The sequence below is a fragment of the Drosophila tropicalis genome, unplaced genomic scaffold, assembly GCF_018151085.1.
Source record: "Drosophila tropicalis isolate 14030-0801.00 unplaced genomic scaffold, ASM1815108v1 contig_443, whole genome shotgun sequence".
Classification (NCBI taxonomy): Eukaryota; Metazoa; Arthropoda; class Insecta; order Diptera; family Drosophilidae; genus Drosophila; species Drosophila tropicalis.
The window spans coordinates 2,250,225-2,272,864 of record NW_027172907.1 but is presented as its reverse complement, the minus strand read 5'-3'; the positions used below and the strand labels follow the sequence as shown (position 1 = coordinate 2,272,864).

The following is a 22,640-nucleotide window of genomic DNA, read 5'->3' as shown; positions in this document are numbered from 1 at the left end:
ACGTTGGCAGCGCTGCCTTTCACTCATATAAATTTGTTGGCATTGCAAATTCGTTTGCCATTTGCCATTCGTCCGGGCGCATTGTTAAATCAAATCCAAACATAAATTTTGAAAACTTAAAACTTAAAAACAAAAACCTTTCTCTTCTTAACGTGTAAAATACAATAATAATAAACGGGAAAAAAGGAACAACAAATAATTTTATGAATCTAAAAAGAAAAATACAAAACAAAGCTTTGGAATTGTGCATGTGTGAGTTTGTCCCTCTCTCTCTCTCTCTTCAATCCATCTCGATCTCTGTCTTTCACTTACTCTCTGTAAGTGGGTATGTGTGTGCGTTGGTGTGTTCATTCATTGAAATAATGCAGTAGCGCAGTAGCAGCAGCAGCAGCAGAAACAGCCGCAGCATCATCCGCAGTAGCAGCATCATTCACTTCTCTTGCGAAACTCAACGAGCGCGCAACAAACAAAAAAAAGAACAACAAAATCCCAAAATCATTTGAAAACTTAAACGGCAACGAACTGTGTGAAAAGAAGAGCCGTAGCAAATCCACAGATCTTGATCTAGAACGTTAGTGTTTAAATCTATAATAATGAACATAAACCTTTTCTCAAAAGGCCAGCGTAATTGAAATCAAATTAAAACCCCCTCAGCCGACCGTCCATTCCCGAAAAAAAAAAAAACAGAACAAAAACATAAAAAAACCGTGCAAAAAAAGGCGATAAAAAAGAAATTATGCTTCATTGTGCCATTGTGTGAGAGGTCAAGCAGTAGCAGCAGCAGAAGCAGCAGTAGCAAACCGCCGAAGAATACGAGGAAGAAGAAGCAGGAGACGAAAACGAAGAAGAAGGAACCGACCGTCGTGTAGGAGCCATAAACAAACAGTTTCAAGTTGCTTCTGTTAATGGTTAATAGGCAGGCAGCTCGAATGAACTCATAAAAGGGAACTACCGCTCCCACCCGTCCGTTCTCTTTACTCTACAAAACACATATAAACCACTAAATGAGCTAGAGAGACCGACCACAAGATTACCGTTAATTCTTTGCAGTCATCGTCGACGTCCCGCCACCACCGCCACCGCCGCTGCTAGCGTCACCGTCAGCGTTAACGTCTGCGGTAATCTTGCACCAGTTTACTTATGCTCTTTCTTTAAACAGAAAATCAGACAACAACAGAGACCCAGACAATAACAGAAACAAGCAAAAGTACAAAAAAAAAAAAAAAAAAAAAACAAAAAAACTTTCTTCATTTCATTTCAAGTCAAAGGCAAGTCGTGTCAAGTCGTGTCGTGTCGCATCGTGTCGGTGCCGTGATCTTCCGCCACCGCATAGCTGGTCTCCATCTCGAATCCAACTCTTAAAAACTCTGCTTCTATTTCAATTGTTAACGAGCGAAAGCGTCGTCATTGGAGTCTCCAGAGCCAAACCCCACAGTGAGCGCCAGTGTCAGCAGCAGCGTCACAGTTAGCGTCAGCGTCGTTAGAGTCTCTCAGATTCAGGAAAGTGCAGTCAGTCGACAGTGAAAATGTACCAAAACCCAACCCAAACGCATATCCACAGCCAGAGACAGTCTCAGCTGCTGAAGCTTCATGTTAAGCGCCAGCTGTTTGGCGCACTGTTGGCTGTATTAACGTTAGCCGCTCCGGTCACTAATGGTAAGTTGGTATACACCTACGCATGTATGTACGAATATATGTACATACATACATACATATGTATCCTCCACAATAGACGTTACTTTGAAATACAGACGGAGAAATGTTCATTATACTACCAAGTTGAAACAAAAAGTTAGTTCTAAGGTAATTAAAAAGAAAGGTAGAGACGATCCTCCTACGGTACAAATCCTATAAATCAAAAGGCGAAGAAAACAGCAATTAACGTTAATTTCAAGGATAGCGCCAAAACATCTTACTATTAATTTTATATCAAAGTTTCTAAAAAGTAGGCCTTTCAACCTTAGGTACATAAATAAAGGACAGAAGTTTTATAAATACTAGCTAAAACTACTAAAATTTAGATATCCAAGATTTCATTCCTCAAAATCCCTTTCAGTTAATGTTAGACACTGGCCCAATTCATGCATAGAAGAAAGTCACTAATTAGGTTAGAAATTTCCCAGATGTTTAAAGATAATCGCACAAACAATTCCGCCAGAATAACTCTCACTTTATATCAAACAAGCAACTATAAACTGGTCGAAATTGAAACGTTTTAGCCTAAAGCTAGTTTAGTTAACATACACTCCACTCGTATATCATTCATACACACATATACATACATACATATGCATGTATATGAAGATCATTACATTTCTCAGCGTGTAGAGACAGTGAGACACATGGAAATGGAAGTTAAATGCACACAGCAGACATCCGACCTACAGCTGTGCTTTGCCTCTGCCTCTGCTTGGTGGGTATAGTAGAAAGGGCCTCCCTTTCTGAACCCCCCTTTGCCCTACCCCCCATTTCTTATCCACACGGTTTCCATCTTTTCATCGTCGTGGTCGTTTTGGTCGTCTGCCTAGCAGCAATTAATTTCTAAGGTATAAAGTGAATGTAAACTGACATACATCAGAGAGGCTCGACTAGACTTGCCATTACGACTACTATTACTACTACTACTATTACTATTATATTTAACAACTCCAAGCTTATGTCCATGATGCCCTCCACTTCTGCTTCCACTGCACCGAATGTCTGCCACCTTCCCCCTACAGCAAAATGCTCGTAAATATTTTCGTGCACAATTTGTCCAACATTCAAATAAATTCATTAAAAAAATGCTCGTGCACACAGAAGCCACAGAACCAGAAGAGAGGAAGATGTTTTGTTGTACTCCACACATAAGTATGTACTATATAGATACATATATACATACATATGTATCTATCAGAAAGTGTGTGTGTGCATGATATTGGGGAAACTGGCGCACAGTGGCTTGAGAGGCAGTTAAAACGAGTTTAGTTTGACATTTATGGAAAAATCTCTGGGAAGTGATCTGGCTACTGCTCATATTGGCTTGGCATGGTTTGCCTGATTGCCTTTTGAGGTCGTTTGACCTGTGAACCACCAGCACCACCATCACCATCGAGTCAATGCGAGTGTGTATGTCTGAGAAAATGAAAACGATTTGTTTGATCATTCAGTTAATTGATATCAGATTCCCCCCTTCTCCGTCCTATTCACTGATAGGCCACAGAGATCAATTAGAGAATCAGAGAAGAACTTTAGTTTAATAGCAGTATGGTGAAAGTGTACCAATAATGGTTATGAATTGGTCGAATCTTTTATTCATTCATTCATTTCTTCGATCAATTGCGAAATTGTTAATCAAAAGAGAGAGAAACGTAAAATCAATTGATCGATTACGATCACCATAAAAAAGACCTCATCATACCACAAACTACATGCTATACATTTTTCAATTAATACGTGTTCCTAATAACTATGTGGTAAATGATTTCGAAAGCATTAATCAACTCTGATAAAACTTTGATAAATCCAAAGAATGCCATGGGCCTAATTGTTTCTTGGAATCTTCTCAAGATATTAGAGATCGCAAGAGAATTGTAAATGCCTTAAGGCTTTTGATTTCTAAGTAATTTTGTTTATAATTCCCAACCAGTTGTGGCGTTTGCTTACCAAGCATTTCTCATGACACTGTGCTGCTGCTGCTGCTCTTACATTCGCCGTCCCTGTAGCTGTCGTTGCTAGTGACCATGATATGTACATATGTGTGTGTGTGTGTGTGTGTGGGGGGCATGGACATGGACATGGGGCATACGGCATACTACTCACATATCATGTCAAAGTGGTTGCTGACTTTTGAAAATTATACGTTTTGGATGTGTTGTGTGTGCGTTGTTGTTGTTATTTTTGCAATTGGATTGGCTTTGGAATGCCTGCTTTATGCTGCGTATGAGTGAAAAGATTTCATTTACATATCTGCATTAATTCCTAACGCCTCTGAGTTCAATTAAGATGAGAATATGCGTCTGCGTCTGAAAAACTCTGTCTTGAATTAAATGGAATGGAATAAACGTGGGTTCAATTATCGCAGCTAAACAATCGCAAAACCCAAAACCAAATTCAAACAACATAAGAGCGCTAATAGATTTTCTACTCGAAACTGGAGGCGGCGGCAGGTCTGGCCGGGCCGGGCCTGGCCTGGTCTGGTCTGGTCTGGTCTCTCTCTGTATCTTTCCAGCGTTTCGTTTTGTGTAGCTTTCTTTGCAAACAAAGTCAAAGCCCAATAAGCCAGCCAGCAGGCAAGCAAGCCCCACATCCGACCGACCACATCTGAAAAGACAACAGAAATTTTTCAGTGGCAATTAGTGTGTGGAAATTTCACTTGCAATTTTTAGCACAGATTGTGTGCTGGTTGGGATTAGCATGAGGAGCAATTATAGATGGAGGTCGCTAGATAGGCACATAAAGACTATACAGATGTATTAATGTACATATATAATGTACATACATACATACCAACATGTGAAGGGGGATAACAAATGTCGATAACTTATGCCGTTAGCTAAGATGAACCTCCGCCTCCTACCATTCATCCACCTACCTCATCCTCTAGCGCCCCTTCTGTTTCTTCTACGGTGCCTCTGCTCAGGTAATCCCGCATTTGTATGCCCAAACAGCAACTCTTCCGCATGGTTAGAGAAGAATAGTCATGAAATGGAAAGTAAATTCAACTTTTAATGGGTCGAAAGGTAGTTTTTTTTTTGATGAAATGTTTATTCCCTAGAATAAAGATTAGGCTACGAAGAGTGATGAGTTAATGTTCTCTTTTTCTCTCTCTCTCTCTCTCTCTTTGGTTTAGCCGCTGTAACAGATTCACCAATAAAGATCATTAAATTGCCCGTTCAGGCACCAGTTATACGTTATCGTAGTGCTGATGCTGCACCGGATTCGCTATTGATCAATTATCGTCAAGATGCCCAGCCGGAATTGTCGTCGACATTGATGCAGGCACCAGGAGCAGCAGCAGCTGCCTTGGAGAATTTACTCAATGAACAAATGGAACAGCAACAATCGCAACTGGGTGGAGGAGGTCGTCAACATCGTGGAGCTGGCAGCAGCAGCGGAAGCACTGGTTCTCCAAACAATTGTCCACGATCCTGCCCACCTAGTGTGACAGTGGGAGCCGAACCTGTTTGCGGTAGTGATGGTCTAATCTATGCCAATCTGTGTGAGTTGCGCAAAAAGACTTGCGCCCGCAATGGTGTATCCTTGGTCAAGGATGTGCGCGATGGTTGTGAGAGATCGAAAGGTTCCGAGTGCAAGCATCGCTGCAGCACTGAAAAAGATCCAGTCTGTGGCACAGATGGTCGCACCTATTTGAATCGCTGTATGCTGCGTGTTCAGTCCTGTCGTGTGGGTTTGGCTGCCGTTAAACTTTCGCATGTGGGTCCCTGCAGTAATACTAGTGCCATACGCGAGTCCTGCCCCGTGGACTGCAACAGTGCGCCACGCGATGGACCAATTTGTGCTTCGGATGGCAATGTCTACAACTCGACATGCGAGATGAAACTGCATACCTGTGGTCAGGGTGTTGTTAAGACCAGTCGCAAGCATTGCCAATCCACGCGCATGTGCAGGGAGTCCTGTTGGCGTGTGGCCAGACCCACCTGCGGCTCCGATGGCCGACTCTATGCCAGTCCTTGTAAAATGCGTTCGTCAAACTGTGGCAAACATGTGTTCGAAGTGCCGCTATCCTTTTGCATGACACAGGAGAGGCATGGCAGTAGTGGCAGTAGTCCAGCAGATGTCTGTCCCACTGAATGCCCCAAAGCTGAAGCGGACTCACCATCGCAATATGTATGCGGCAGCGATGGCAACATCTATTCCTCTCTGTGTGAACTAAAAATGCTAAATTGCGGGTGAGTTAATAAGCAAAAACAAGACGACTTAGTTTAAATTTCACCCCCATCTCTGCCTTAGACCTCAGCGTAAGTCCATACAAAAGATGAGCATGGACAAGTGTAAGAATCGTTTAAGTCGCTGCAAACAGTTGCCACCCTGTAAGGATTTCAATAATCTCTTTGGCTCCATCTTTAGCTCGAAGCGGAATGACAAACTCTGCGGCACCGATGCCAAGACCTACAACAATGAATGTGAATTGGCCCATGCCACTTGCCTGTAAGTGAATATTTTCAATTTCCAGAATTAGTAATCAATTTACCTCTTTTTCTTCTTAGACGAGGCGTGAATTTGGCCCACATTGGCCCATGCACAGATCTAAATGCATCGGCTAAAGATTGCGGTGATGCCTGCACTCGAGCTGATCTTGAACAGCAACCGATTTGCGGTTCAGATGGCAATACTTTTGCCTCAATGTGTGAATTCAAGCGTCGCACTTGCCAACTCCGTGTGGTGCCCGTCTCTCTGAAGAATTGCCCCCTAACCGCTGACTGTGAATCCGATTGCGATGCCCAACCGCCGAGCTTTGTCTGCGGTTCAGATAATAAATTCTACAAATCCGAGTGTCATATGCGTAAAGAGAATTGCGGTAAACATGTCTTCGTTGTGCCACTGAAGCGTTGCCTGTCGGCCTTCCAGTTCAAGGGCTGTGCCCGCATTTGTCCTCGCGAATTCGAGCCTGTCTGCGGTAGCGATAACAAAACCTATCTGAACGATTGTTTCCTCGACATTGAGAACTGTCGCACCAACAGCACTGTTACAGTGCAGCACTATGGAGCTTGTGGACGACCCGAGGCGCCTTCAACTAATTTCCTCTATTGAACAAAGGAAAATGTAAACCGGGGAAACTCTGTTTGCTTGGCATTTAAAGTAATATTTTTAGGCTAAAAAGAACGAAAAACAAAATGAAACTTATAGATTGTAAGTTGTAATTTTTTTATTTTTTTTTTTTTTTGTCTTAACAATATTTATTGAGTTGAAATTAAATTTAAACAAAAAAAAAATGAAAAGCCATACACACACATACATGTGTATATAGTGGGGAATGTACTAAGCGGAATCGTCAAACAATTTGCTTAACATTTCATTTATCTCATGTGGCCGATATTTAACATATTTATCGGGATTCTTGCTAAACTGGACACCTGCATACATTTCAAAGAAACGATTGTATTTCGGTAGAACATGTTCCACATTGTCTCTTTTGATGCCCTCCCGCAAGATGACATCGCGTATGGAGATTCCACGTTGAATTTTACAAGCCTCCTCAAAGTCCTTGTTGAAATTCTAAGAAAGAAAAAAGTCAACCTACTTTACCAATTGAAATGAAATGGAAATTCTTACCGAAAAACGTTCCTTTAAGATGCTACGATCCTTATCCTTAACCTTGCCATTTATGGGTCGCGGCAGTTCATCCAGAGAATAGATGCCAGCAAGCATTTTGGACCATGTTTTCTGATAGCTAGCTTTCAGTTCACGTATCATCTCCAAATAGCTATGCTCGCACTCCGGTTCAGCCAATGTGACCAAATCGATTAGATTTGAATGCTGCAGCGATTTGAGAATATAATGGATATTATTAAGACGAAAGAGATGCTTGGTGGCCTGATCATTATATTGTTCACATTTATTCATTATGGACAAGTTCAGTTCGGCCAGGGCTTTCTCTATAAAAAAAGGCAAAATTAGTTTCATTATGCATTTTAACCAGTAATCCCAACTCACTTATATAGATAGCCAACATGGCTTTGTTGCGCTCCTCGCCTGGCAATTCCTTTTTCATCAGTATCGTCTCCAGTTGAGTGGCATAGAGGACATCCTGAGACAATATGGAACCAATCACATCGAAATGTTCATACAAATGTTGAATGAACCAAATGGTGTTCCAAGTTAACTCATGAACAGTGGCATCTTTGGGTACATTGCTTTGACCCACAATATTGGTGCTGGACTCCCCTTTGACCACATCAAGAAAATGTTCCAGTGCTTTGGCACCAGTTTGCTGCAGTTTATTTAGTACCTTGGTTAGCTGTTCCCGCTGTGCGGGATTATAGGTACGCTCAATATCGGGTTGAAGCAATATAACTCGTTTCAATGCCGAAAATATACCCAATGCCGATGTCCATTCTTTGCGTGAGATACACCTCAGTATGCGTTGGGTTATGGCCTCAGCATCCTTAACGACCAGCTCGATGGCATTGTAGGCCAAACGGGCAAAGACTTCATTATGCTTGGATGTGGGTATAATGTCCAACATTATGGCCCTCTCCCAGTTAAGTAAACGCTGTAGACCCAATAACATAACCAAATACTTATCCAATTCCTGATCGCCATCCAGTGGGCCATCGGATGACAAATGATCCGAATGTGATGAGGCCTTCTTGATGGAGAAGCCAGTCGATTGCTCAATGGTCTGTGTGGCGCGCAAATACAATTTATTTGCCTTCTTTTCAAATCTAAAGAGAAAGAAAAACAAATATAGAATAATGGAAGATTTCCTCAATGTCATAGCTTACATTTGCTGCAAGCGGGCCGAGGTGTTCTTTTTCGTTTCGCTCGGTCGTCCACTATGTCGGGGTTTCTGCAATAGCATAAAAAGTAGAAATCACAACCAATGGTTTTTTTTGTTTCTTCTGTTTTTTGATTTATTCTTAAATACCATAAAATACATAAATAAAAGCAACAGAGAGAGAGAGAGAGATACACAGGGCCAGGATGGGAAGATCGTAAGACCAGCGATCTTTACATACATTTAACATTCATTTAAAATTACATTAATTAGATGCCCTTAAGTGCCTCTAGTATGATACTACAATCCTCATCTTTGCGTATGCCAATCTTTATAAGATCAGCATGTTCCATGGTGGCCAATTCGGGCAATTCAATGTGAGCCTGCTCAAAGCTGTCGATATAGTTTTCGAGCCCCAAACGCATAAGGACTTGCTGCACATTGGCCGCATGATTGACCACATATGAATGATTGCAAACAGCTATGGAACGGCGGCGCGTTTCTCTAATCACTGAAGAGTCCGCAATTGATTCATCCGAATAATTGTCATCGGAACTGCTTTTGTTGTTGATGTTCTCTCCTAGCTGGCGTTTGACCATGTTCGACTTGGGCTGCTGCTGCGTTAATTGCTTCTTGAACATCATGGGTGATGTGGATGGAGTTTTGTTAAATGTATTTCGGTTAATGGGCGATAAGTTTGGTGAACGAAAATCACCCAAAATGGGCGTAGAGCAACGCACATTGATGTGGTTCACTTGCAGGGTATTCCATTCCTTTTTGGTTGGTGTGCGTGGTAGGATAAGTTTACGCTCATTTGGCTGTTGCAAGTATGTTTTCGGTGTGCGTATAGTATCCATTTTGATTTTAAATTTGAATTTAATTAGTTTTCTTTTCAATTTGACTTCCACACAGTGTAAACTCGAATTGATAAATGGCGGCCAGATCATGAAGCTGGGCATTATCATCTAATTTTCTGAGTTTCTCCCCTCGTGTTCTCTCTCTCTCTCTGTTTTTCGGCCTTTCTATCTCTGTCATTTCAAGCTTTCTATAATCTACCGTTACAAACTAATGTGTACTCACCAAAGCCTCGTGACCCCAACTGCTGCTCTTTTGATGATCTTTAAGCAGCTGTAATGAGCGCAAAACAACTTCGCCCCTCTCCATGGCATAGATGTGTGTGTACTCCCTTAAGTTCTGCTCAAACCAATGGGAAATTGTGTATAACTCTTCTCTGGTGCTTTGCGACAGCTGACGAAACGATGTAAATTCATCACTAGAGGAATCATCTTCTATATAGATTAAATCCAAAAGTTCCACTGGTTTAAGTGGTGAACTATGCTTCTTTAGCAACATGCTATAGTGCTGGTTAAGACCCTCGCATCCGGTATTAAAGAGACTAGTCACATTCTCCAATTCCACGCTTTGTGAGTTATTGTGCAGAAAGTAGTCCATCGCAGCTCTCAGTTTGGCCAAAGCATCCAGAAAGATAGAAATATTACCCTCCACAGGACCTTGATGTATAAGCTGGCACACCTCCTGGGAGACATCATAATGCGACAGAACATTCTCCAGACAATTTAAAGTTGCTTCCAAATCTGATAAAAGTCCAATAGAATAAGATCAGAAGTTTGGCTATGCGTATTAGGTTCTTCTGGTGACTCACTTTGTTGCCTCTTTTGCAATTGTTCTGTTTCCTGGTAGACTGGTAAAATGGTTTGCTCCAAATTACCCAGACGCTTCTCAAAAATGGTGAGAATGCTGGACATTTGTGTAGACAGGTCATGATATTTATCAACCCGATCCTTAAGCAATGCCAAATTGGTTGTCTCCTTTTCCAATTTGCTGTGCGCTTGAAGCGAACTATCCAAATTATTCATGTTTACTTTCCGAACATAAAAAAAAACAACAAAAACAGAATAGGATATTTTTTTTTCTTAAAAAAGAACAGCTGGAACTAGAGGGCGTTTAAGCAGCCAAACAGCTGATTATGCCCATATGACACTAACAGTGGAAGCATTTGACACTAAATCGATAAGGGCATTAAAATACTAAACAATATTTTTTATTTAATTTAAGATTGTTTTTTTTTTTGCATAATTCTTATTGCATCCTAAGGAATATTAATTAAATTTGTTTAAAAATTGTAATCTAGTGTAAACTAATATCTGTGTAACAGTGCTGCCCAATCAGGTTAAGAATAAGATCACATTTATTTTTTAAATTTGTTCTTGTATAACCGCCAATTTATTAGATTTCTCGATTTGGATTTAATTATATGTATATATATATATTTATGTATAATTAAATTGTTTCTGTTTTAGTTTTGTTTCGTGTTCGGGTTTGTCGTATTAATTAATTATCATTAGGCTACCAACAATAAATAGTCTACAAAAGGCTGGCTGACCCTTACATACAACGCAGTCGCACCAGTGGAGCTATATGGCCATCCTTATCATTCCAATCGACCTCGACTTCTAGTTTGAAGAGACCATCCTCAGTGGGCGTGGTGTCGGGCAGGCGGGCCAAGATCTCGCTTTCGCCAGTTTGCAACATGAAGGGTGCCATCGAGTTATTGGCATCACCCTCTCCGGATTGGGGCAACGACAGCCTAATTTTGGCTGGTAAAACACTGCCTTTGCCGAGAACTAATTTGGCATTGGACTTATCATTGCCATGCCAAATGTATAGATCATCCTCAACGAGAACACAATCGTCGGCCTTTTGCAGCTGCTGTTCGACGGGATCCAGAAGGCATACAGCTTGACGGGCACAACCGATGGCTACCACCTCGTCGGCCGAATGGCTATTGTGGAGTTTGGCATCAGGGAAGCGAGCAGCCACGGCCGCCTGGAGTTTTGGGATCTGCATGGTGGCACCTAGCAGAACGATGTCATCAATACGTTTTAAATCCTCGGGATGCTCTTGTTGGGCGCGGTCAACACATTCACCCAACTGTTGGATAAACTGATTGATTACCGGCTGAATTAAACTTTCGAAGCGGGCTCGCGACATTTGCACATTATAATCCACGCCGTCCATGAGGGAATCAATATACAGTTGAGTGGATGGCAGCGTCGTCAAAATGTGCTTACAATTGGCGGCTGCTGTACGGATTTTCGCCAGCGAGCGGCGTGACTCATGGGGATCCAATTTGTATTTCCGTTTGAATTCCTCACAGATGAATTGGACCAAGGCCTCAGTAAACTGGCGACCACCTATGGGGAAGGGACCAAAAGTGGCCAACTCTACGTAGTAACCGTGCTGAACGGCATACAAAGAGAAATGACTGTAGAGACCGCCACACTTAATGGCGAGAACATGTTGACGTTGAATGCCGTTCTGCGGCTCCTCACCGATTTTATAACCCAAAACGGCTGCAGTGGGCTCGGCGATAATTTGGGCCACATGAAAACCAGCCGTTTTAGCAGCATCCGACAGCAGCCTTATGGTTTCCGGTGTATAATAGCTGGGTATGGAAATTACTGCAATAGGAGCATGCTCGCTATCGGTGTGATATTGATGGGCCAACTCCAGTTCGGCTTTAAGTAGTTCTATGGTCACTTCATAGGCGCCCATCTCTTTGGTCACCACTTTATCATCCTGATCCTCGCGATCAGATGGCTGCGTATGCTCCATGCGAAACACAAACTCCTCTTGATCGAATTCACATGGGATTTCCCTAATGGCATTCGTGAGCTGTTCCTCGGTCAATTGCTCTTTGGGCTGTAGCAATTGAAAACTGTGCGCCACCGCCTGTCTGGGCCTGGTGGCCATTTTCTGCTTGGCCGTCAGTCCACATTCTATTTCATTTGCTCCATCCCATAAAAGGCACGCCTGCGAGACGCGATCTCCCTGTTTGTTGGCTATGACCTCAACTTTGCCATCGGCCCTTATGTGTGCGATGCATAGTGTGCTGTTGCCAATCTTGATGCCAAAACGTGGCCACATCCTTAATTTAAAATTGAGGAAACTTGAAATTCACAAAAATAAAGAAAACTAAACCGAATTGAATTGAATTAAGAATGAGAGTGGGGAAACACGCGCACGTTTTTTTCCGTTCTTTCTTCCTTTCTCTTTCTCTCTCGTCTCTCGCTCCCTCTCTCTCTCTCTCTCAGTGAGCGCGCAATTTCTCAGCTGTTATGTGTATCGGTATGCAGCCCTGCTGCGATTAACACATTTTACAGTTAGTTTAAAAAGCTAGAATTTTGTGTGATTTTCCCTTTTGTGTTTTTAACAAAATTCAAAAAAAATAGGTAGTAAAAAACATTTTGTTTAAGTTATTAGTTTAAAAATTTACTTTTCAATACATACTAAGCATCCAATGAACATGGCAATTTAATTTATTTATAAGGAATCTAGATCTGTAAAAGTAAAATAATAAAGATGTAAGTAATAAATACGTTATTGGCATAAAATATTTTTACCACAATTTACGGCTGCATAAATTTATGAATTAGCCGTTATTCTGACTGTTGTATGATTTTACCTGCAGCACTGTTCCGCTGCATCAACACAGTTGTGCAACACTGGCTAAGAAAAATATGTAAACAAAACATTTGCAAAAAGTTGCAAAATCCTCCTAATCGCGAAAGAATTTCGGGTGTCAAATGTGTTAACTAAATCCATTAATAATGATTTAAAGTGATCCAAGTTATGGCCATGCCCAATAATACTCAAAAACCTTGATTGGATTGTTTAAAAGAACAAGTCAGAAGGGGGGTTCTCATAGGAAAAATCTATATGGGACATGACCCCACACACAAATACACACATATTCGTTTATATATACATATATATATATATACATATATGCAACGCAATCAACGCCCCCCAAAGTGTCAGCCCCAACAAGCGCCAGCGATTCTCCGATTCGTCATCGATCCAAACAATGGAGAAGTCGCATTAAAGTAAATTAATTGAAAAAAATCAACGTGAACCTTGAAGAGATATTTGGAATTTCAGAAACACACACACATAAACAAACCCAACACATACACGCACACACACACACACATACATAATGGACGATAATTTGAGTACCAAATCATCAGAATCATCAATAACCACTAGTGGGGAATATGAGATAGTCACCGATAGTAATGTTGCCAGTCCAATGGAGCCTCCGCCTCCATCGTCAACAATGGTTAAGGGATCCTTGTCAATTGATTCGAAAACCAAACTATTGGCTACTCCTCAGACCGCAGGAGCAGCTAGTGAAAATGGAGGCAGTTCACCCACTTTGGACATGTCACATAATCGCAATCTAAGTGATATCCAACACGAAATGACAGATGCCTTGCGCGATCTACAGCTGGAACAGAATCTAGGTGTAGGTGCAGGTGAGCAAACTGAAACAAATCGAAAATGGGTAGCTACCCGTGTGGGGTAGGCTAAAAGAGTGTCGCTTTGTTGTTTGCCTCGGGCAGACAGCTGTGCACACACACAGACATATACAATGGTGCGTGGTAATTGGTATTGGAGCCGTAGGTAAGCTTGCCTTATCTTATCGCGGCTTGTAGAGCTGTTGTTATGGCAACAAATGGCAAACAAATGGGCTGCTACCCCAGAGCTACCTCTCTCACTCTCCCCCTGTTCTTCCCTCTTTTTCTCTCTCTGTAAAAAAAATAGAAATAGAAATATATTTTCCATAAATTTCAACTCATTTAACAAACTTTTCACAACTTCACTTTTAATTGGCATTTACAGCTGAAAGCGATAAGACGTCAACACAACAGACGACAACAAAATCTCTCACTTTGCCATTGAGTGGCCCAAAAGCTACGGATACTACGGTTACTACATCAACGGATACCGATATGCATTTCCGTTGCAATATATTTTCCTCATCCAAAACTAAGGACAAAGACGGAAATGGTGGCATAGGAGAAGTCTTAGATGACGACACATCCTCGAATCGTGTGGGTCAATCGGTATTCTATGATTGCCTAGATGCCAGTCCGGCTTGCCTGGATGAGAAACAAGATGCCATGAAACCAGACACCACAGATGATGAAAGTAAGAGAGCAACCCTCTACGATTTAGCACATGGACTTAATTGGTTTTTAGTTTCAGAGATCGATCAGGGTTGCACAATATTCTCGGGCGTTACCTATTTAGGTGCAGCCAATATAAATGCTCCCAAATCCGAAACAGAGGTCTATAGGATTATGAGTGAGCTGAATAGTGGGTCACAGCAGGTGGTGGGCCTAAAGATAACAGTGAGCATTCCTAATTGCTCGGACGGCTTAGTGGTGTAAGTAAAAGAACCCGACTCACCCACTTCCAATTAGTGTGACATTGAATTGTTTTGCTTTAATTTTTGCAGACTCCATGACGCGGAGAGCAACACAATAATTGCTACATATGAGATCTCTAGCATAATACTGTATTATCGTGGGCCAGTTGCCACTGTGGAAAACGGCTGCTTTGCCTTTACATGGCTGCATGGTGATGCTCTCTTCCAATGCCATGTATTTCGTTGCCATATACCCGAAGCCGTGAATCAAGTTAGCGGTAAGAATTCCAAATGCATTACCATAACTAATGAGTCATTTACCCCCACCCCTTTTCTCTGCACCCTTGTTGATGTGCAGCTTGCTTTCAGAAGGCATTCCAAACATATCCGCCCAGTATGAGTTGCAGCCTTAATTCAGCTGTCGATATGGTCAATTCAGTGACATCGGATGTTAGCGGCAATCCATTGAACACAGCCGGTTATGAGTTCATCGTCTCACTGGAGATACGTGAGAAGGTAGCGAAAAATGCATATACACCAGTGCCGCGAGATCGAGGATGTTTTAAACTAAGGGCCAATACTGATAAGGAGGTGGGCATAACCGTTAAGCAAACGCCATCTAATGTCCTCCAACCGTTGTACATAGAAAGATGCTTTGGTGTCTTGGTGGCTCCTGGTAAATTGGTGGTACAAAAGGATATGCATTTGATAGACATGCTAAGCATGGGCTATATCACACCAGGTGGTGCTGGCCCCGATGTGGATGCCACATCAGGTGGATCTTCATGCCTGCCATATGCCATACGCGCCGAATGGAAGGCCCAAGAGAAGGTGGCCTTCGAACAACTAAATCAAGAAACGTCCAAAACAAATCTCACTGTTGCCGTGGACATTGTCATACGTGGCATTCAGGAACCAGTGCGTTTTGTCATCGAAACTCCAGTGACCATCCAGCCGGCAAATGAGATTCGTATTCGGGATCATTTCATATCCAAACGACCTATGACCTTGCGCTTCTATTTGCATCTCAAGCGCACCGATGAACTCAACTGGAAGGTGAATAGCATTGATCCTTCGGAGGAGATTAACGAACAGCAGATGTCATCATCGTCAGGCAGCCATGCACAAGGATCATCATCATCATCCCTACTAAAATTGGGAATGAATAATCTTTCCAGAATTGTTCGCAGTTCATCCATAGCCTCTATTGAAGATGATTGTCCTACAGATTATAGCAGTGATGGTGATGAACCTCTGCTAAGTGGCACGGGCGAGGTGTCCAAAGATTGTTCGCAAGACACATTAGACGAATGGGATCCTATATTGCGTGAATGGGATGGCGAGAAGAGGCCGAAAAATTTGGCCCAACTCGTTCGACTGGGTGTGCCTGAGGCATTGCGTGAAAAGATTTGGCAAAAATTGGCCAATGTCGAGGGCAAAGCTGAAATGAATGATATGTACAAGATTCTGATTACCAAAGTGAGTTGAGCGAATAATCTCTTTAAATGTTTAATGTTTATTTTCATCATTTGTTTGCTAGGAAACCAAATGTGAGACGGTTATACAAAGGGATATACATCGCACATTTCCGGCCAATAAGTATTTTAAGGAGAGCGGTGGATCTGGCCAGGATGCTTTGTTTAAAGTGTCTAAAGCTTATGCCGTGCATGACAGTGAAGTGGGCTATTGTCAAGGATTAAGTTTCATAGCAGCCAGTCTTTTATTACACGTAAGTTAGATGTCCAATGGACTTAATCTTGTTATCCACTAATCTGGTCTTCGCTCCCTCCCTCTGTCTCTGTCTTAGATGCCCGAAGAAGATGCATTTTGCGTTTTAGTCTCTCTAATGTATGACTATGGACTACGTGACCTGTATAAGGCGGGTTTTGAGGTCCTCTATTTGCGTCTATATCAGCTGGAACGCCTTATCAAGGATCAATTGCCCAAATTGCATGAACATTTCACTACATGCGGCATTGAGACACATATGTATGCTTCGCAATGGTTCCTTACTCTCTATACGGCTCGGTTTCCACTGTGTTTTGTTTTCCATGTTTTGGATGTTTTCCTGCTGGACGGTTTGCCCGTTCTATTCCAGGTGGCAGTGACTTTACTGTCGATATGCGAATCCGATTTACGTCAATTGGATTTCGAGGGGATTCTGAAGTATTTCCGAGTGACATTGCCCAAAAAGTGTCGCAGTTCCAGTCAAGCGCGCAAAGTGATGAAACAATCGTGCGAGCGAAAGATTAAAAAGCTCAAGCAATATGAGGAGGAGTTTGTATTAAAGAAACAGCACAAAGAGCGTCTCGAAAAGGAGGCACAAATCTATGAGAGTCGTTTTGGTGAGGAGAGACGCAAATTGCAGGCAGAGATTGAGGCATTGAGTCAACAATTGACCATTGCCAATGAGCGTGCGGTGGAGAAGGAGAGAAAACACACGGGAATCATACAGGAATATAAACAAATAATACAGAGACAAGAGCAGGACATGAACACCCTCAATGAGACATTGGGCAAGGTCATGGTGAGTAGTGAGTGACATTAAGAAGAGAGGAGAAAACGCTAATACCGACTATCAAAGATTCTAAATTAATATACCGTCTCTGTCTCTCTCTTTCTGTTTTGGTTTAGCACACGGTTTCCAAATGTCAGCATTGTCTGCAACAGATTGATGTGGGTCACGATAATTCCCCAAAGAGCCAATTAAGTTCATTGGGCAATGCAAATGAGGCTCCCTTGGGTCCATTGGATCCCCTTAATGCTGCCTCACAGCGAATACGGGAATTGGAACTGGAATTGGCACAAGCCAAGTTGGCTCAAGTGGAGGCCGAATGCAAAAATCAAGATTTAAACCATCAGCTTAACAATACACTCAGTGAATTGCAAACAAATCGCAATAGTTGGCAACCCTGGCTATCGAAAACCTTTAATACACTACAGGAAAAGGTGACCACACGGAGTCACAAGGATCATCATGGTGGTAGTGGTGGTGGAGGCGGCGGACCTACAGCCACATTCCATTCATATATGGGTCAACCGGGTCCAGCACAGCCCACGGCGCTTAGTGAGGCCAGTTCACCCAATCAGGTAACCTAACACACCACCTATCCATCCATTCATGTCGAGCGCTGGAACCTCAAATGATATTTTCCTTTTTTTTTTTAGTTACTATTATAATTATGATTTTTGTTTAGATCTCTAAGTAATGCGAAGAGGAGAAGCTCCTCTAATTTTTGATTTTTTACTTTTTATTTTTTATGTTTGGTTATCTGAACGTTATCGAAATGTTATTGTAAGCTTTTGGAGGATTTTTGAATACCTCTGCACATTGTTTATCATGCTTAAATTATATCACACCCCCACCCATCCGCATACCCATTCCCATTTCCACCTTCCACACACACACTCTACACTTTTGCAAATGTGTTTATCTTTTTTGATTTCTGGACATTTGATATTTTGTTCTTTTTGTTCTATGCTTTGCAAATAAAATATTTAACCCATGACATATATCTAAATGTATATCTCACAAAGAAATATTTCCAACTCTTACTCTCTACCGGATTGCTGCTTTGCCTCTGTCCTATATAGGAGTACAAGACATTTAGCTTTGCCTCCTCAGTGGGTGGCTCACCAAAATTGCCCACTAAGTTTCAGGCCACCAAATTGCGCAATAGCATTGACAGCTTAAGGAATATTGTTGGTCCACTGGAAACAGGCAAGGCTACGCTGGAGAATCTTAAACAGCAATTGCAGCCATAGAGATAAAGGGAGAGATCCGAATCCCTAAATATTAAACAGAAAAAACTATAACGCAGTCCTATGCCTTGGTATTAAGTCATATACATATATTCGTCTATATGCATACATATATATATATATATACAATATAGTGTATTTTTTGTCATTTCACTAGATCTTTTTTGTTCATTTTGCACTTTTTGAGGCCCTAACACGTCTAACGCTAACAAATGAATATATAATATACGATAAAATGAATGATATACATACATACATACATATATACTCTATATACAAAATATGAAATCTCTCTTTCTCTCTCTCTCTCTGGGTAATAAGTGTTGTTTTTTTAATTTTTATTTTTATTGTTTTGGTTTATAAATTATAACAAGTGATATATGTATAATACAAGCTAACGACCAGATTCCGTCCAAGAATCACTTTAGATATAATACTATCGTTCCCATTTAATATCCTCCTACTCTCTTGCTACGCCTCCCACTCCAGACTAGATAAAGAACAAACGTTGCATGGCTTCGCTACTTTTTTGTGGAGTTGATCTGGCCATGGTGGCATGATCCATTAATAGATCTGCTGATGAGCTGCGTTGCATGGCACGTCGATTTCTAGATCTCCGCACTGTTCCACCATGTATATTGCTGAAAGACCGACTTCGTCCGGGGCCTGAATTGCGTCGACGTTTCGTCATATGCTGGGAGACAACGGCCCCAAAGCAAGATACTTGCTGCTCTGCCTCACTTTCGCTTTCGCTGTAACTGCCTGGAGGAGGGGGGGCTATCACAAGAGATTCCTCGCGTGTTGAGTTACCTTCGGTCAAAGTGGGCGACTCACTTGCTGGTGGTGGTTTTGGCGATGCTGGGCGAGCACGCTTGCTACCGAAACTAAATGTCGAGGACGGATCTCGGGACAATTCGGAACCAAAATTACTGCTACTCCGTTCGTGTGGCAAATTGGTGCCGTAGCTAAGAAAAATCTGGATATGGTAGATGCATTTCATTGGCACTGAATGCCTCGGGGGATGAGAAGGTGTGACGCAGACGCTGCACCCGGCAGCTGTGACCATGTGGATGCTGATGCACAACTAGCCAGGAGCGCTTTAAATATGTGTGCTCGGTGCAATTGCTTGTTGTTAATTGATTCGATAATGGATTCTGAACAGAAGTGGACTGCGAACTGCCTACTGTGGTCGATGGCAGGCCTAAAGTGAGTGATATATTGAGTGAATCTCCGTCACCGTCGGTGCCAGTGGTGGCGGAGGCGGTGCCAGTACCAGTGCCGGTATCCGCTCCACTGTTGGGCGTCGTTGGCTGCGGCGCACTGGCTGGGGATAGTTCACGCCCATGGGATAACGGTGGCGGGCTCGTTGAAATCCCCACGGATTGACACGCGGCTGGATTCTGGACCGCTGCTGACGCTTGAGACGCGCTTGTAGCGCCTGTAAATGAGATTCTGTGGATAAATTAGCATTGCCAAACAAGAAATGAGTAAGAAGACCTACCACAAATGGCGCTGGCCAAGAGCATGCGCTGCGCAAGATTATCACGAGATTGTTCAGCATCCTGTGTTGTATCTGTGGAGGCTATAGCATGCGTCATGGCCGCTGCCGAGGTACTAGGACGTTCTTGATCACAATCTCTTTCTAAACCACAATTGCTCTGCAAAGGCAACATTGATTGCATGGTGCAATTGCTTGGAGCACGACTGCAGCTACGATCCCGATCACGCTCTCGCGGAGGATGTCGTCGTCCACGTCGCTGGCCGCGTCTTGGCTCACGTAACTCCTGCTGCATGCCAATTTTGATAACTTCCTCATAATCTGGCGGAGCTTCATAGCTCGGCGGTTCATCCGGGGTGCGATCCTCATCCTGGCGATCGAGCAGCTCGCTAATTGTCTGCAAATGGCTCTGCAATTCACGCTGATGCCGAGCCCTCACACCCATGCGGTATAAAATGACCATCCAGCCGGACAGAACACCAAAAATGCCAAGTGTACTGATTATAAAGATGCTTGTGGCTGTCTTCAAATCCGGATACTGATCCATTTTGGGAAAATAATAGTTAGGCTTGTGTGAATACCAACGACGATCGTGATGCAAATGCGCCCAGTCCTCCTCGCACGAGTCCGGCTCATCGCTACCATCGCCACAGTGATCGAAGCCATCGCAATGCAAACGGATCGAAATGCAGTGATTATTCCCACACAAAAACTCTGAGCCAATGTAGCAATCTACGGAAAAGAAAGTATCATCATAGCAAACCAAATTCCTCTAGAGAAATTGGCATCCTCACTCACTCAAATAATTGAAGACACTGTAAACTATGGCCAATTTGGAGGACATGCCAAAAACGCCACGCAAACGTACATAATAGCCGCCCAAAATTGGAGCTATGTGTGTTTCCTTGCTTAGTCCATTATTTGGCCACATAATATTCTCGATTTCCACTGCATCCGATGTAGTTCCCTGTCGTATGGTTAGCTCTGATCTGGCAGCCATTCCATAAAATTCATCCACTCTTAATGAGATGTGAGTCTTCATCATCATGTAGTTATTACCGGGTTTAATTATCCATATGCAATCAAAGAGCCGAACATCTGTGACATTTTCAATCATATTCATCATGGTGATGGCTCCACCAGGACCAGTCACCATGCCACCACAATCTAAGAATATAGACGTTATCAGACGTAAATCCCAGATTGAGCTAGATCAGATCAGTATGTAAGAATTGTTCCGTTACGACCTCTAAAGGCCTTTGACTTAACTTGAAGCTTGGCCCTACCCCACTAAATATTGGGTTATGGCTTATATAAATGGCTAAGAAAAAAAAACCACCCCCTTCTTACAACCCCTCTTCTTGATTGTTTTCCCGGTTGTAAGTATCACCTAATTTCCACTTGATTTGCTTTGCATTGACATTGAAATTTAGAAAAGACTAAAATCAATAAGACAATTGCCTGCAGACCTTCAAGTGCTACTAGCCTAGCTTTTTAGCATGTGTCTTGTCGTCCATAGCGTCCACCCTCCCCACCCTCCACTCACCTGTGTAGGGCACTAGCCGCTCATCCTTTAATTGCTTTGATGACACAAAACTGACTTCGGCCCGGAAACCAATGCCAGTTGCCGCATTGCCACGGAATTGTAATAGCAATGATTTGCCACTACTTATGGTAATGGGCGGACGAAAGTGTTCGCCCGTGTAGGAGTCCAACATTTGACCATTCGAATCAAAGATCTCCAAGGTGCTGGCCAGACCCAATTGAAAATCGGTGAAAATTAAACGCACTTGACAATTCTCGGCCTCGCAGGTTAGAATATGCTCAATGCCATAATCCCGGGGATAGGGCATAGGAAAATATGGCGTCGATATGACCTGGGGTAAGGCTTTACCCATTTTCCCATTCACAATGGTCTGCTTGGGAGAGCCGCTCACTATGCGCACATTGCCTTAAAGTGGTTAGAAAATATGGGATAGCTTATGGATCATTAAAATATACATATACTGACTTACGTTCCGAGAAATATTGCAAAGAAAAGACATGAGAATTGGTGGCTCTATAGAAGAATTTCAACTGAAGTGTTCTCGTTTTACTGCGAAAGACTTTGCCATCACCGCAAAATTCTTGACCCGAAATTGTCGAGTCATATGGTGGCTCAGAGAATTGTATGTGCTCACAGGGACACAGACTTGTTGTGGTAGAGGATTTGCCGCATGTCTTTGAGAAATTGGCATAGGTAATCGTTACACGTATCACGCATTCGGCACAGGTGACCAACTCCAAATTGCATTGGTACCAAAGATCGCTAGTGGCGGCAGGATCACCCAGCGAAGTGCTCTGCGAAACAACGATTCAAGGGCATTTTCTTAGACACAAAGAACAACTTACCCGATAAGCCGTATTGCTTACGTTACGAGCATGCAGCTCTCCAGGCGGACTACCGAGTTCAAGAAAGTGACGCCTACCATTCCAATGATTGCATATATCAAGATCTCTATAGCCATTGCCGGCCGTTGATGACCCTGCGGCTGGATACGCATCACTGGGCCAACTGTGCAGGGCTATAATGTAGGCCAGACAATAGCCATAGCCCACCAAACGGGCCAACATTGCGCGTTGCTCGAGCTCCTCGTACTCTTCCTGATCGTCCTCAATGCTGATGCTGAGCACGGAACATGTTGTTCTTACAAAAGTGGCCACAA

General features: G+C 42.7%; 6 protein-coding genes across 6 annotated transcripts; 2 read left to right on the top strand and 4 right to left on the bottom strand.

Annotated features, from left to right (window-relative positions):
• Positions 1-103: 103 nt before the first annotated feature.
• Positions 104-6,837, top strand: LOC137573897 (agrin). Its single transcript, XM_068285969.1, has 5 exons — positions 104-252; positions 1,051-1,656; positions 4,832-5,891; positions 5,953-6,150; positions 6,210-6,837. The coding sequence occupies exons 2-5, from the start codon at positions 1,527-1,529 to the stop codon at positions 6,751-6,753; spliced, it is 1,932 nt and encodes a 643-aa protein (XP_068142070.1). The 5' UTR covers positions 104-252; positions 1,051-1,526; the 3' UTR covers positions 6,754-6,837.
• Positions 6,838-6,871: 34 nt separating this feature from the next.
• Positions 6,872-10,367, bottom strand: Exo70 (exocyst complex component 7). The gene is made up of 6 exons (XM_068286290.1): positions 10,104-10,367; positions 9,521-10,035; positions 8,448-8,512; positions 7,657-8,387; positions 7,276-7,598; positions 6,872-7,218 (listed from the first exon to the last, which is right to left on the bottom strand). Exons 1-6 carry the CDS (start codon positions 10,315-10,317, stop codon positions 6,982-6,984), a joined length of 2,085 nt encoding a protein of 694 aa, XP_068142391.1. The 5' UTR covers positions 10,318-10,367; the 3' UTR covers positions 6,872-6,981.
• On the bottom strand, positions 8,550-9,384 carry mtrm (matrimony). Its single transcript, XM_068286291.1, has one exon. The coding sequence runs from the start codon at positions 9,295-9,297 to the stop codon at positions 8,710-8,712; it is 588 nt and encodes a 195-aa protein (XP_068142392.1). The 5' UTR covers positions 9,298-9,384; the 3' UTR covers positions 8,550-8,709.
• Positions 10,368-10,648: 281 nt separating the features above from the next.
• LOC137573754 (heat shock 70 kDa protein 14) lies at positions 10,649-12,667 on the bottom strand. Its single transcript, XM_068285779.1, has one exon. It carries the CDS (start codon positions 12,386-12,388, stop codon positions 10,847-10,849), a length of 1,542 nt encoding a protein of 513 aa, XP_068141880.1. The 5' UTR covers positions 12,389-12,667; the 3' UTR covers positions 10,649-10,846.
• Positions 12,668-12,960: 293 nt separating this feature from the next.
• GAPcenA (GTPase activating protein and centrosome-associated) lies at positions 12,961-18,628 on the top strand. The gene is made up of 9 exons (XM_068285874.1): positions 12,961-13,779; positions 14,147-14,455; positions 14,507-14,693; positions 14,766-14,953; positions 15,034-16,154; positions 16,216-16,404; positions 16,483-17,202; positions 17,310-17,765; positions 18,270-18,628. Exons 1-9 carry the CDS (start codon positions 13,461-13,463, stop codon positions 18,438-18,440), a joined length of 3,660 nt encoding a protein of 1,219 aa, XP_068141975.1. The 5' UTR covers positions 12,961-13,460; the 3' UTR covers positions 18,441-18,628.
• A 115-nt stretch (positions 18,629-18,743) lies between these two features.
• Positions 18,744-22,630, bottom strand: Culd (CUB and LDLa domain). The gene is given in 7 exon segments (XM_068286212.1): positions 18,744-19,410; positions 19,412-19,875; positions 19,939-20,667; positions 20,734-21,102; positions 21,482-21,886; positions 21,951-22,275; positions 22,327-22,630. Coding segments are annotated over 7 exon segments (2,997 nt in total). The 5' UTR covers positions 22,549-22,630; the 3' UTR covers positions 18,744-18,927.
• Positions 22,631-22,640: the final 10 nt, after the last annotated feature.